Source organism: Eumetopias jubatus, unplaced genomic scaffold (assembly GCF_037043125.1).
Source record: "Eumetopias jubatus isolate StellerSeaLion01/CBP00866 unplaced genomic scaffold, mEumJub1_p1.0 scaffold_8, whole genome shotgun sequence".
NCBI classification, from domain to species: domain Eukaryota; kingdom Metazoa; phylum Chordata; class Mammalia; order Carnivora; family Otariidae; genus Eumetopias; species Eumetopias jubatus.
The window spans coordinates 75,424,308-75,440,384 of record NW_028274814.1 but is presented as its reverse complement, the minus strand read 5'-3'; the positions used below and the strand labels follow the sequence as shown (position 1 = coordinate 75,440,384).

Sequence of the window (16,077 nt, the reverse complement as noted above, 5' to 3'; positions counted from 1 at the left end):
ACACAAAGTGAAAGAGATTATCTGAAAAGGCCTATACCTATTAAAGAAATTGATAAAAAAAAATAATAACCTCCCAAAACAGAAAGCACCAGGTTCAGGGGTTGTCTGGTAAATTCTACCAAATATTTAAGGTTCCTCAAAAATTAAAAAAAAAAAAAAAAAAAAAAAAAACCATATGATCCAGTAATCCCACTATGGACTATTTACCCAAAAGAAATAAAAAAGCTAATTTGAAAAAGATATGTGCACTTCTATGTTTACCAAAACATTATCTACAATAGCCAAGGTATGGGAGCAACCCAAGTGTCCAACCACAGATCAACAGGTAAAAATGTGGCATATAAACAGAGTATCACTCAACCATGAAACAAAAGAATGAGATTTTGCCATTTGCAACAACATGGATGGACCTAGAGGGTATCATGCTAACTGCAATGTGTCAAAGAGAAAAAGACAAATACATGATTTCACTAATATATGGAATCTAAAAAACACAAAAAACAAAACTCTATACAGTTTTTAAAGAAACAATACATACTTCCGCACCCAGTAATGCAGGAAGAGGAAGAATCTGGGAAACGGCTAGTTTAACCTGTTCAATTTATAGATGAGGAATTTGAGGCTATCTTGAGGCACACCAAACTGAAATGACTTTCTAGCTAAATAGTAGTAGCAGAATTAGAGAAGATCATCTATTTGACTTTTCTCCGTGGTACATTTCTAAATATGGGAAGACTGCCAGGCATAATTCTGCAACAAGCTTCATGCATGCTTCCAGAAAATTCAGATCATGTTTCTACAGAAGTCAAATTCACAGAATCAAAGAGTGAAATGGTGTTTACCAGGGGCTGGGGAAGAAGGAAATGAGGATCAATGGTCATAAAGTTTCAGTTCAGCAAGATGAATAAGCTTGAGAGATGTACAGATGCACTGTACCTACAGTCCACCATAAGGTATTATACACTTAACAATTTGTTAAGAGGGTAGATCTCATGTTAAGTGTCCTTGCCACAATAAGGCAAAATTAAATAAAAATTCAGATCATGTTAGAAAACAGCTGGAGAGAAATAAGATGGTTTTTTTTTTTAATTTATTTTAGAGAGAGAGAGAGACGGTGAGCACGTGTGGGGGGGGAGGGGCAGAGAGAGGGAATCTTCAAGCAGACCCCTTGCTGAGCATGGATCCCAATGCAGGGCTCAATCCCACAACCCATGAGATCATGACCTGAGTTGAAACCAAGAGTCAGATGCTTAATCGACTGAGCTGCCCAGGTGCCCCTAAGACGGTTGCTTTTATATGAAAATACAAATTATATTCTAGAGATGATTCAAGTTTCTCTCCCTTCATTAAGTGAAGCTTATCACCTGAATAAGACATTACTCATCAAAGCAGCTATTTCTTTTTAATTTGTAAACTTAAAAAAGAAATTTTCTACCCCTAAAATTACAATATTGATGTGGCTATATATATAAAGAAGAGAAATTATAAAAATGACAACTGTCCAGCAAAAAACCACAGTGATGCTGAGGGGTGAGGAGAAAAGTGGTAAAAATAAGCCCAAAATGGAAAGATGAAATAGTTATAAGAATAGTAAAATGTCAATAAAAAAGCTAGGTGATTGGTACATATAGGTGTTCACTGCAGAATTATGTCAAGTGTACCTTATGAGTGAAAACTTTTACATTAAATGTCAGGAAAAAGAAAATCAACCAGCATGAGATCATCTAAGAACTGCAGTGCCTTCATTAAAATAACCCTGGGTAAAAGAAACTAAAGAATAGGGAGGAGCTTGACTTCTACATTTTGAATGAACATTATAGGGAAACAATTTATGGGAAAAGACACAGAAATTCAAAGCCAAAATGAACGCATGGGGATTGTACCATTTTTGCCATTCGAAAGCAAAGGAAGAAGTTAAAATAACTGTTAAAAAAAAAAAAAAAGGAAATTGGGGCCCTTGGGTGGCGTAGTTGACTAAGCATCCAACTCTTGGTTTCAGCTCGGGTCGTGATCTCAGGGTCATAAGAGCGAGCCCTGCGTCTGGCCCCCCCACTCAGTGTGGAGTCTCCTTTAAAGGCTCTCTACCCCTCCCTTTGCCCCTCCTGCTCATGCTCTTTCTCTCAAATAATAAATCAATCTTTAAAAAAAAAAGGAGATTAAAGACAAGGAGTTGAGCATCTTTCATGTTTTTTGGTTATTCTGATATTGCTTTTATGTAGTTTCCATACTGTACATACCCCCCGCCATGGCTAAAACTAAAAATTAAAATTATACCAAATGTTGGCAAGTATGTGGAGCAACTGTGACTCTCATACATCTCTGGAGGGAGTACAAATTGATAAAATTTCTTTGGAATTGTTTGGCATTATGTACTCAAGTTGTAATATCCTATGAATCATCAATCCTTCTTAAAAATCAATAGAAATATATATATATATATATATGTATGGCCAAAAACATGTATAGAATGTTCATAGAACCACTATTTTTAATAGCTCCAAACTGAAAATCACCAATATGCCTACCAAAAGTAGAATGGAAAAAACAAAATTGAGTATATTCTTAGAACAGAATTCTATACTGCAATAATATGAACATACTGCTACACGTAATATGAATGAATCTCACAAATAATGCTGAATAAAAAAGCTAGTACAAAAGAATGTACACCATATGAGTCTACTTATATAGAGTTCAAAATCAGGCAAAATTCTATGGTGTATCATCAGGATCGTGGTCCCACTGAGGAAAATGGGATAAAGACAGAGAATCAAAGGAGCTCTGTGGTATTGGTGTTCCTCTATTTCTGAACTTGGATAGTTGGTTATGTTGCTGGTTCATTCTGTGATAATTCATTGAGCTTTGTACTTGTGTTTTTTAATACTTTAGGTATGATCTACTTAAAAAATTTATTAAGCAAATTTTTAAATGAGCAATGAAATTTCTACAATTTTTTTCTGGAAAAGAAAAAATAGTCCTATAAAACTTGATTTAAAAATAACTTACATAATTTGAAAGATACATGCACCCCTATGTTTGTTGCAGTTGTATTTCCAATAGCCAAGACATAGAAGCAACTCAACTGCCTATCCACAGATGAATGGATTACAAAGATGTAATGTGAGTGCATGAGTGCGCGTGTGTGCGCGCGCGCGCGCGCACACACACACACACACACACACACACACACACACACACACACACACACTGGAATATTACTCAGCCATCAAAAGGAATGGAATCTTTCCATCTTCAAGAATATAGGTAGACCCACCCAGAGGATATAACGCTAAGTAAAATAAGTCAGAGAAAGACAAATACTGTATGATTTCACTCATGTAGAATTTAAGAAACAAAACAAATGAACAAAGAAAAAAAAGGACAAACAAAAAACTAGACTCTTAAAAACAGAACAAAGTGGTGGTTGCCAGCAGGGAGGTGGGTGAGGAAATGGGTAAAATAGTTAAAGGATTAAAAGTACACTTATATTAACGAGCACTGAGTAATGTATAAAATTGTTCAATCATTACATTGTACACCTGAAACCAACACTGTATGTGAACTAACGTCAATAATAAAAACAATTACGAAGTGGGATCAAATTATTTTCCTTCTATAATTAATGAACATTTTGAAAAAGAAAAATCAGTATGAAAAATTTCACAAATTACAAAAATTTTTCCACATGTTAAAAAGTATTCTTTTGGGCTCCTGGGTGACTCAGATGGTTAAGCATCTGCCTTCGGCTCAGGTCATGATCCCAGGGTCCTGGGATGGAGTCCCGCATCGGGTTCCCTGCTCAGCAGGGAGCCTGCTTCTCCCTCTGCCTCTTTCTCTCTCTCTCATGAATAAATAAATAAAATCTTTAAAAGAAAAAGTATTCTTTTATTTTTATGTCACATGGATAAAACTAGAAAACTAAATTTAAATCACCAGGATGATTTTAAAGTAACAATTTTTCTTAAAAAAAAAAAGATTTTACTTTTCCTTTAGTAATCTCTACGCCCAACATGGGGCTCGAACCCACAACCCTGAGATCAAGAGTTGCATGTTCCACCAACTGAGCCATCCAGGCACCCCATAACAATTCCATTTTTGATATAAATTAATATCTTCTACTTTTGGGGGTTTTAAAAAATAAGCACTCACTAGATAAAATATGCCTCTTTTGTTGTATAAAATGGTATTCTTTCAATTTCAAATTTCAAGGTTTTTTGATATGTTTAATAAAGGATAAACACTGTGTCACTTTAATACACTTAATAGATAATGAAAAATAATTTGTAAGCATCAGTGAAAACAATTTAAGACACAAATTACCAGTTTGAATGCAGGTTTTTCTCCTTTCCCTCTAAAAATAGTACCAAAATGAGTTAAAGAAAATTTTCTGAAGAAACTAAACCAGAAAGGCAAGGTGTAAGACGTACAGTGAAGGTTGGGGGTGAGGGATCAATCAGACAAAAAACAGGATTGGGTGAAAGTAACATACTTAATATGGTTAAGGTCCTCCTGGTCCCCTCTCCCATTCTGTTTCCGTAACACAGGATTTTACACTGGCCCTCCTCCAAACTGCCTACCTCCAAAGGCAAGAAAATCAGAGACTTTTCCCTGGAGAAACAATCTCTCTCTAGAGACTGAAATTTGAAGGACTTCTAATAAACAAATTGGTTCATTAGGGGTCACCCAAAATGGCAATCACCAGTGACAAATGGAGATCTGCACTCAAAGCTTCTAACTGGCTTGGTGATATTTTATTCTTAATATAGAAAAGGAAGCCGAAATGCTCATTTGAGGAATTTGGATGAAACAGCAACTATACTTAAAGGGAGCAGAAGAGCAGGGTGTAATAAAATAGCAACAACTGGCACTCAGAAAGATCTCTTAGAAATGAAAGTAGGATAGCCTAAGTAAGAATTCAATAGATTTGATGATAAAGTCAAGGAAATTTCCAGGAAATATATTAAACAGACAAAAATGAAAACTAAAGAGAGAAAGGAAAATTAGAGGATCAATTTAAGAGGGTCTAGCATCCAAACAACAGAAGTTCAAGAAATGAGGAATAGAGACCATGGCTGGCAGAGAATTATAAAAAGAAAAACATTCAAGAAAAATTCCCATTATGGAAGGACTTGAATCTCCTGATTGAAAGGATCCACTGAAATGAAATGCCCACTTGAGTGATCACAACAAAACACCTACACCAAGACACATCATCATAAAACTTCAGGATATCAGAAAGTAAGGTAAAAAAAAAAAAAAAAAAAAAAAGATCCTAAATGTTTCTAGGGGAGGAAATAGATCACAAACACAGGAAAGAGAACCAGGATGTTATAGACTTCTTAAGAGGAAAGCTGCATGCTGGAACACATTAAGAGCAATGCCCTCACAAACTTAAAACAAACAAACAAACAAACAACTTTTCAGTCTAGAATTATGTATCTAGCCGAACTATCATGAGTAAAAATAAAGACATTTTCAGATATGTGGGGTTTTAAAATTACTGGAGGATACACTTTAGTATGATGAGGGAATAAATCAAGCAAAAGAACTAGTTCGGATTTAAGAAAAAGGGATTTAATATTGAAGGAATTCCCAAGATTGATATACTGTAAAGGGAATTAGTCTCTTAATTTATTTTTCAGGCTGTTCATTATCAGTGTATAGAAAAGTACCATTTGATTTTAAATAAGATCCATGTATTATTTTGATAAAAGGTATATAAATCAAAAGGAGGAGAAATATATTGCAATTCTCCAGAGCTCAAACTTAATCAGAATGGAGATAAACTAGATTTAAACATTTTACATTATTCAAACAATCAGATTCTGAATTCCAAATTTTAAATATGCTTACATTTCATATTGTTCAGTATACTATACTACAAGAATGAAGGTAAATTTCCATATATCTTCCTATCTTCGTGCAATTTTCTTATTGCTAACAGAGTTGGCTTTAGTCTTAAAAAAAAAAAAATCATACCCTGTTACTTATTCCATTCTCATCTCTGTTGAGAAAGAAATCTCAACGGGGAATTATCTTTTGCAGCTATCTGATTTCCTACACTCTCTTCTTCACACATATGTTTTGCCAGATTCTGCCAGTATTCTTGCTAAGCAAAACTCCACATCACTGGAGATGTCTGAATGAGGTTCTACAGTTCAGCCTTCACTGGGAGGATGAATGGTAAGAATTTAATGGATTGTTTTCCTTCTCTTGATTCTGCTATTCTAAGATCATAGTAACTAAAGATACCAGAAGACATTTGGAAGGTTTAGAGTTAAATATAAAATAACAAAATAAACAACAAAACAAAAACAGTAAAATGAAAACTTCTGGCTCAATAATTACATCTAGACAAAGTGGCTCTGCTATAAGCCTAAGAATGTGCAATTTGAATGTGAGGAAAAAGTGCTAAGAAAAAGTTATAAAATTACTTTTAGAATTCCAATTATCTATACAAATTCCAGACCAGAACTCTAGAAAAGACTGAATTTGCGAGGCTTCTTTCCTTCCATTTGTCTATCAATCAAATACTTACTGAATTGCTATCACATTCCAAACAATATGCCAGGCACTGAGGACACAAAAATGAAAATCAATATTCAATCCCTGCTTTCAACGATCTCACCATCTAGGGTGTTAATATGTAATATGTAAGGTGGTAGGGAGTACCTATGGCACCCCAGGTCAGAGGCAGGCTAGTGAGGAAGATGTCAGGAAAGGAAGAGGTAATCCCTGAGTTGAATCTTAAGGATGAATAGAAAGTAGAGATTATCTACTACACATTAAGTACTGTGCTAGGTGTTCAGGCTACAAAGATTACTCAGACAAAGTCTACACATAGGTCAGCAGGAGAAAACAACCATATAAAAACTATTTTCAAGATTATTTATTTATTTCAGAGGGAGAGAGCAAGCAAGCAAGCCTGTGCACAGGTGGGAGGAGGGGCAGAGGGAGAGAATCCCAAGCAGACTCACCGCTGAGTGCAGAGCCTGTCGTGGGGCTTGATCCCACAACCCATGGGATCATGAACTGAGCCAAAACCAAGAGTTGGACACCTAACTGACTGAGCCACCCAGGCACCCCTAAAAACTATTTACAAAACAGTAAGATTAATGTTATATCTCTTCAACAAATGGTGTTGGGAAAACTGGACAGCCACATGCAGAAGAATGAAACTGGACCACTTTCTTACACCATACACAAAAATAAATTCCAAGCGGGTGAAAGACCTAAATATAAGACAGGAAACCATCAAAATCCTAGGGGAGAAAACAGGCAGCAAACTCTTTGACCTTGGCTGCAGCAAATTCTTACTAGACACGTCTCTGGAAGCAAGGGAAACAAAACAAAAATGAAATATTGGTGGGACCTTACCAAGATAAAAAGCTTCTGCACAGTGAAGGAAACAACAAAACTAAAGGGTAACCAACAGAATGGAGGAAGGTAGTTGCAAATGACATACTGAATAAAGGGCTAGTATCCAGAATCTAAGGAACTCATCAAAATCAACACCCAAAAAATAAATAATCCAGTTAAGAAACGGGCAGAGGACATGAACAGACACTTCTCCAAAGAAGACATAAACATGGCTAACAGACACATGAAAAAGTGCTCAACATCACTCAGCATCAGAGAAATACAAATCAAAACCACAATGAGACACTACCTCACACCTGTCCGAATGGCTAAAATTAGTAACTCAGAAAACAACAGATGTTGGCGAGGACATGGAGAAAGGGGAACACTTTTGCACTTCTGCTGGGAACGCAAACTGGTGCAGCCACTTTGGAAAACAGTGTGGAGGCTCCTCAAAAAGTTAAAGATAGAGCTACCCTATGACCCAGCAATTGCACTATTAGGTATTTATCCAAAGGATACAAAATGCTGATTCAAAGGGGCACATGCACCCCAGTGTTTATAGCAGCACTATCAACAATAGCCAGATTATGGCAAGAGCCCAAATGTCCATTGACAGATGAATGGATAAAGAAGATGTGGTACATATATACTATGGAATACTACTCAGCCATCAAAGAATGAAATCTTGCCATTTGCAATGACGTGGATAGAACTAGACTGTACCACGCTAAGCGAAGTAAGTTAGTCAGAGAAAGACAAATACCACACGATTCCACTCATGTGTGGAATTTAAGAAACAAAACAGATGAACATAGGGGAAGGGAAGGAAAAAATAAGATAAAAACAGAGACAGAGGCAAGCCATAAAAAGACTCCTAACTGTAGAGAACAAACTGAGGGTTGCTGGAAGGGAAGTAGGGGATGGGCTAAATGGGTGATGGGTATTAAGGAGGGTACTTGTTGGGATGAGCACTGGGTGTTATAACTAAGTGATGAATCACTAAATTCTACTCCTGAAACCAATACTACACTATCTGTTAACTAACTTGAATTTAAATTTAGAAAAATAATAAAATATTGAGAACTTCCAAAAAAAAAGTTACAAGACAGGTTACAAAAATACAGAAGACTGAACTCGATGGGGAAGGGGAACACAGCATAGGAGGCAGCACACAAAAGCTACTATGTGAGCTGAGTCACAAAGGGTTTCCAGATATTCAGCAGGCCGGCACCCCAGGGAGAGGGCATTCTAGGCAGGGAGAATAGTATGAACATCAGAACTGAAGGTACAAAAGTGTGACCTGAAAGAGTCTAACTTGATTAGGAATCTGTATGTGGCTTATCTGGGCTGACACCGCAATGTAAGCTATGAAGCACAAGGTGGAGAGGAAAATACAGTGAGAAAGGTAGTAAGAAACCATGTTATGAATGGAAAAGGAAGATGCTGGTGTTCTTGTATGGTGACTAAACCTTCATACTTCTTTCTTTCTGAAAAACTTTGCTTATTTTTCTATTTGAATGTTAAGGATTTTTCTTATTCACCTGTGAGAACACTGGATACACTAAATACAGCAACTTTTGCATTGCAAATACTGTTTTTTAAACTTCAGTTTTAAGTTTTATTCATCTTTAATTTACAGAAGTTTGATATACTCAAAATCATTGCTTTTTTTTCTTCTTTTGTTGGTCCAACGTTTTCATAGTGGGAAAATTCAGCTGGAAGGTTACTGCAAGAAACGTAAAAGAACTAATAAGGCAAGGTACAAGTGGGGGTGGGGGAGGAGAAGTAAGGTAGATGGAGGATACGTCTAGGAGATGGGACTACTTATATGTCCGAGGAGAGAAACACAGAGAGAAAGTCACTAGCCAGAAGGCAGGATGTCTCCAAAGACAACTTCTCAACAAAAGAGCCTAAGATGAGTCAGTTGAAGATATAGAGGGAATACTAGAAAAATAGAGACAAGCTCCAAGGGAGACAAAGTCCAAAAGGCATCAACAGGACTTTCCACATTTGCTCTCTCAGGATTAGAGTTATAGTTTCTACTTTCTACAGATGTAAAAAATCCTGAGTTTCTCTTGCTTGATTAAATCCATTAAAAAGTATGTTTGGTTGTTTTGGAGCCCAACGTGGGGCCTGAACTCCTGACTCTGAGATCAAGAGCTGAGCTGAGATCAAGAGTCAGATACTTAACCAACTGAGCTACCCTGGAGCCCAGAAAGTCAGTTTTAAACTTGAGAGCATTATAGTGAATCTTAGCAATATCTATGACTTTGATGGCTTCATGAAAATGCCAATCACCAAACTAAATTCCATCCTAATTCCACACGATTCAAATGATTCACATTCATTTTCCAATTCATTCCTCCTCCCGTCTCCCAGAAACTTCTAAGGTTTCTCTTTAGTAAATCTACTTTTTGCTCTAAATTCTATGGTCAGCAAGAAAATTAACCTAACAGAACAAATTAAAAGATCACCTTTTGGTTGTTTCAACTTCTACTTTTTTGGCTTTTAAGAGATTACGATGGCCTGACCTTGGCATAAGCTTTTGGACATATTCACAAAATTGATTAAAAAAAAACAGTGAATAAAAACACAGATATCTAATCTTATTGATTTACATGTAAAAGTAAGATAATCTAAATTCACTCTGGCTATGGAAAATAGATTACTCACCTGCGACCACATTCTGAATATTTACCAATATTTTTTAATATTAAGGCAGCTGTTAGTCGGATGTGTTTAGTTATTGGTCCCTCTTTTTCATCCTTAAAAAGAAAGGAAAAGAAAAGAATAAAGATCTAAATCATACAGTGCTCACACCTTTGCAGATAAGGCTTTCAAGGCTTGCTTACTGTAAAATCTCGAAAGACAAGGTTTCTTGATCCTCTCCTAAGAGCCATCAGAGCAGCACTGGGATGATTCACAATGGCCTTCTGTGCTCTAGGAGTTGAGCTTGTGCCCCCTAGAGCAGGCTGCCTAAATTGAGGAGAAAGTGAGAGAGACAGATTGTTAACATGATGCTACAGAAAGGCTGACAAGGATGACCAACCTGCCAGGCCCTAGGGTGGTTACTTCACAATAAATAAAAGCTCCCATGACCCAGCATTAATGTTTACTTTGTGTCAGCCCAGCCAAAGGGGCTCTTAGTATCAGGGTGAAGTTTCAAGTCTTTCATTTTCCAATCTAACAATTTTAAAGCAAACAAGAGCTGTTCTAGTGTAGTCCATCTTTAAAGTTACTGTGTCAGTAAATATGCAATCAAAATCAATACAACATTGTATCAAAGCTCTGGAGTTCACATCTTTGAATGTAATGTGAAGATTTTACCAAAGAAGAAAATAGTCTACAATTTGAGTTGCAAGTTAGTTTTGCTAAACAGTATCTAAGAGTAAAATAGTATTACCTAAGAATGTGTTGATACAGGGATAGGTCATCCAGGAAAAGATAACCAACGTGATAGTAACAAGAAATTATGCCAACAACTGTATTTCAAACTATTACTTTGTTACGTCATCTTATTTTTCATCATTATGTGATAATATCAATCAATCCTTTCAGTATATTTCTACTGTCCTTTATGAAAGATACAGAATGGAGGGAGTGCAGAGACAGATTTTATATAAAAGATTCAAACTATGCTAGATTTCCTTGGTCAAGGAGAAAAACTGCATCAATATCCATTGCATTCTCATGAGGCAATGGTGGGAAGAGCAATGACTCGCACATGAGGAAATGCAGTCTATTTCTCACACTCTAACTACCTGTGTGAGTTTGAAAATTTCCATTTGCCCCTCTGTGGCTCCAGGTTTCGCGTCTGTAACGTGGGGCGATTTCTGGCACTTTTAAATATAAGTAAACTAATTATGAATGTAAAGCAATCTTAAAATTGTAAGCCACTTTACATCCATATCTAGATATATGTCTACAGATACGATTATCTATATATTGATACAACTGTTATTGGATGTTAGGTATAAGTGACAAAGATTTTTTATTTGATTGAAATTGATATCCCAAATATCTTTTCCTCCAAATTTAAGCGAAACCAAGTACACTCCAACATATTCTTATACACTACATAATATATACAAATTAAGTACAGTGAAAATTATAGAAAAATACATTTGGCAGAAAAATGACTTTCTCTGCCTTTAGGGTACAATCCAAACTCATGACTATGGCTAATGAGACTCTTGGCTAATCAGTCCTCATTCTTTGAGTCTCAGTTTGGATGCACTTTCTATCAGAAAGCCTTCCCTGGTCTCCTACATTGGTTGACATGGGCCCTCACAGTGTCTTGAGCATGTCCTCATTTTAGTAGTGATTACACTAGATAGTAAGAATTACTTATATCTCTCATTTGATCTCTAGACATTGAACAGCAAAACATACCTTGGTCACAAATACCTCATACCATACTTTAGTGCCTAGCACATAGTAGATGCTCATTAAATAGTAATGGAACGAATGAAGTATGTAAGCAGCTTGTGTTCCCATACTTCTGGTTCTTCTAGAATTTCAGTTCTGTGCAGTTATAGACTAGATCTTGTTCTTAGACTTCTCTATCTCTGGCACAATGCCAAGTACACAGCACTATCTCAATAATGGTGACAAATTAATATTTCTTCACATTTTGAGAGGTAAGCATATTATTATGTTACAGAATCTACAACTAAAGGTCTCAGTTAGAAACAGAATAGGAGATAAAAACTGTGTAAATCTAATAAGGCTCTTACAGGAATCTACACCCAACTAGAACTTGACTACATGCCTTACAAGTATGTGGCTCATGAAATAACAGGTAAATGAATAACCATACAGTAAATGTAGTATGTATACAATTCTCACATGACACCCTGGCCTGTCCTCACAGGAGTAGTTATAGGAAGAAATCTCTTTGCCATTATCAAATACATACTCAATTACTCTCTCAAAGGACAAAGAACCATATATACATTTTCAGTTTACAAAGCATTTCTCAAATATCATCTGTCACTACTTCTAATGACTTATCTACAAATTAGAATCAAAACATTACAGCTACAAAGTCCTAACAGACTATGAGTTCTAGCCAGAATGAAAAGTTATGCTTGGAGAATTTAAGCAGTTTGAACAGGGTCACATAGCTGGTTAATGGTAGAGCTCAACTGGAATCTAGGTCTCGGTCTCCCAATATGTTAAGCTGTCTTTCACTGGTACTATGTTTTGCCTAGTTTCCTGACTTTTCTTTTTGTATGTGCAACGGGAAGTAAACTCATGGTCCTTACTTGGTAGAAGATTTTTGACTTCCTGCTTGTCCTGGTTCATCTTGTTTTAATCCTGCAAGCAGGGCATCTTTTGAACAGTGCTTATCCTTTTTAAGAAAGAGGAAGTAAAAGAATATGCATCAAGATCTTTAATGCAACCAGGTGAGTTACTGACCAAATAGTATGAAGAAAGTATATACCTGTAAGTGGGTAATAAAAGAAAACCTCTGTCGCTGAAAAGGCTCACAACCTTCCCAAAGACATTGCCCTGGATATACATCTTTGCCTCCATGTTCAGTTGCTGCATGGTAGAAAACCTGTGAGGGTGTCTGAAACCATCTACAAAAAATAAAAGTAGTAGAAATTTTCTGGCAGATTTGCATATATTCTTTAAATCAGAACACTTGCTCTCCTAATACAAAAGCCCCAGATCAATATACAAAAATACTAAGCATAATAGTGTAGGCAAATCTCACATTCATTTTATTTCAAGGAATATTTTGAAATTATTTTAAAAATTTGTTTATATTTCTAAATCAAATCATTCAACTATACTGAAGACTTTTGGTAATTTAAGTTTATTATGTTTCATTCTCAATTCCCTACCTTCAATGAAAGTCAGCTAAGAATCTCTTGAAAGTAATATGTCATTTTAAAACACAATAGAAAACTACTTTACAAACAAATACCATATTCTCTTATACTTTTAGAAGCTGCTTAAACATTTACTAGACCTCATATTACATATAATAAATTCTAGCATATTAGATCCAACAATCTAAATGCTACAAATTTGGTAAGTCTGGCTTTTTAGTTGAATTCACATTATTTGTCCATGTTTAAGAAGCCACAGCCCTCATTTCTCTAACATCATACCCTACTCATTCACATACTTGGCGGCTTAACAATGTACAAATGTCTGAGTGGGTACATGGCCAAGGACACAACGTAAAGAAAGTCAGATACTATTTTCCCTTATTAATTAGAATATATGGCAATGAAAGAGAATACTGGATTCCAGACAGCAAAAGGTTTCAATTATTAATTAGCAACTCAAATATTTGCATAATCAATATCCTTAAAGTTTACGGCAGAGCTCTCTTAGGACTTGAGTTTTTTTGGATGTCATAAAAGTACGTCTATATTTAAGCCAGGTGTTGATGTGCAGTATATATGATAGAATTTTTAAAATAAATTTTAATCAAGAGTAATTGAATACTGAACTATAAAAGACAATGTCAGAAATCATTATATCATTCATATTCACTTATACAAATACATACAAAAGGTTTATTGTGAAGCTGTCATGGCTTGGAAAAATTCATATTGTTACAATGTCCAAACTTCCCAAAGAAATCTACAGATTTGGGTGCCTGGGTGGCTCAGTTGTTAATCATCTGCCTTCGGCTCAGGTCATGATCCCAGGGTCCTGGGATGGAGTCCCACATTGGGCTCCCTGCTCAGCGGGAAGCCTGCTTCTCCCTCTCCCACTCCCCCTGCTTGTGTTCCTGCTCTTGCTGTCTCTCTCTGTCAAATAAATAAATAAAATCTTTAAAAAAAAAAAAAGAAATCTACAGATTCAATACACACCCTATCAAAATTCTAATGGCATTTTTTGCAAAGAAAGAACAATCTTAAAGTTTATATGGAAACGCAGAAGATTCAGAATAGCCAAAGAATCTTAAGAACAACAAACTTAGAGGCATCATGCTGCCTGATTTCAAACTATATTACAAAGCTGCAGTAATTAAAATGGTACAGTACTGGCATAAAGACAGATACATACAGATCAGTGGAACAGTATAGAGCCCAGACATAAACCCACACATATATGATTGATTAATTTATAACAGAGGAGCCAGGAATATATGATGGGGAAAAGGGAAAGGACAGTCTCTTCAATAAATAGTTTTGGGGAAACTGGACAGACACATGCAAAAGAATGAAACTGAACAACTATCTTACACCATACACAAAAATTAACTCAAAATAGATGAAAGACTTGAATGTAGGACCTGAAACTATAAAACTCCTAGGAGAAAACAGAGGTGTTAAGCTCTTTGCTTTCAATCTTAGCAATGATTTTTTTTAATTTGATTTGAAAGCAAAGGCAACAAAAGCAAAAATAAACAAGTGAGACTATATCAAACTAAAAGCTTCTGCACAACAAAAGGAAAAAGCAACCTCGTGAATGGGAGAAAGTATTTGCAAATCACGTCTCTAATACGGGATCAATATCCAAAATATATGAAGAGCTCATACAACTCAATAGCAAAAAATAAGCAACCCAATTAAAAAAAGGCAGAGAATTTGAGTATTTTTTCCAAAGAAGACATACGGATGGGCAACAGATATATGAAAAGATGCTCAACACTACTCATCATCAGGGAAATGCAAATCAAAACCACAATAAGATATCATCTCATACCTGTCAGAATGGCTATTAAAAAAAAAAAAAAAAGACAAGAAACTGACAACTGCTGGTGAACATGTGGAGAAAAGGGAACATTCATGCACTGTTGGTGGGAATGCAAACTGGTATAGCCACTATGGAGAACAGTATGGAAGTTCTTCAGGAAATTAAAAATAGAACTACCATATGATCCAGTTATTATACCTTTGGGTATTTATCTGAAGAAAATGAAAACACTAATTAGAAAAGATATATACCCCCTATATTAATTGCAGCCTTATTTATAAAAGCCAAGACATGGAAGCAACCTAATGTCCGCTGATAGATGAATGGATAAAAACGCTGTGTTCAATGGAATATTACTCAGCCATAAAAAAAATAAAATAAAATCTTGCCATTTGCAACATCATGGATGGACCTAGAGGGTATTATGCCAAGTGAAATAAGTCAGAGAAAGACAAATACCATATAATCTCACTTATACATGAAATCTACAAAAAACCAAACTAAGTCCATAGATAAAGAGAAGAGACTGGTGGTTGTCAGGTGGGGGATGGTGGGTGGACAAAGGAGTAAAGGGGACAAAAGATATAAACTTCTAGTTGTAAAATAAGTCATGAGGATGTAAGAAAAAGAAGAGCTTATTTTGTAATTAAAATTAGTAAGTACATCTTTAGTTTTGGAATCTCTTAATTTTCAGTACAAACAATGCTATTTCATTAATATGAAATAAATATGACTGGAGCTCTAATAACTGTCACAAGGAGGCATTTTTTATTGTGTTTTTAATATCTTACCTAAATATTATAATTATTAATTGAAAGGTAAAGCTGTTTGCACACGCACACACCAAAATCAAAATGTACTACTACTAGTCACTAGTCAAAATGATACCTGAATTCTAAAATATCCCACAGTACGTTAAATGACTCACGTTTATTTACAACACACAAAATTGATGAATTTACCAGTCACAAGAGAAAGGGATGAAATTAGTGCTTCTTTAAATCAAATTACTAAATATATTGAAACTGTATATATGTATGTTTTAAGATC

The 16,077-nt window shown here is 35.6% G+C and overlaps 1 protein-coding gene across 4 annotated transcripts in view; it reads right to left on the bottom strand.

The window, feature by feature from the left end:
- ARID2 (AT-rich interaction domain 2) overlaps nucleotides 1-16,077 on the bottom strand; it is a 157,895-nt gene that overhangs the window by 2,573 nt on the left and 139,245 nt on the right. For 3 of the 4 annotated variants that reach the window (XM_028123132.2, XM_028123133.2, XM_088026016.1), the window contains 4 exons: nucleotides 12,809-12,947; nucleotides 12,630-12,715; nucleotides 10,215-10,338; nucleotides 10,036-10,127 (listed from right to left, as the gene is read on the bottom strand). In XM_028123132.2, the coding sequence (XP_027978933.1) occupies nucleotides 10,036-10,127; nucleotides 10,215-10,338; nucleotides 12,630-12,715; nucleotides 12,809-12,947 (441 nt within the window). Of the gene's footprint in view, nucleotides 1-10,031; nucleotides 10,128-10,214; nucleotides 10,339-12,629; nucleotides 12,716-12,808; nucleotides 12,948-16,077 lie in introns of those variants that run through there. The other variant, XM_088026017.1, reaches the window with a different exon arrangement.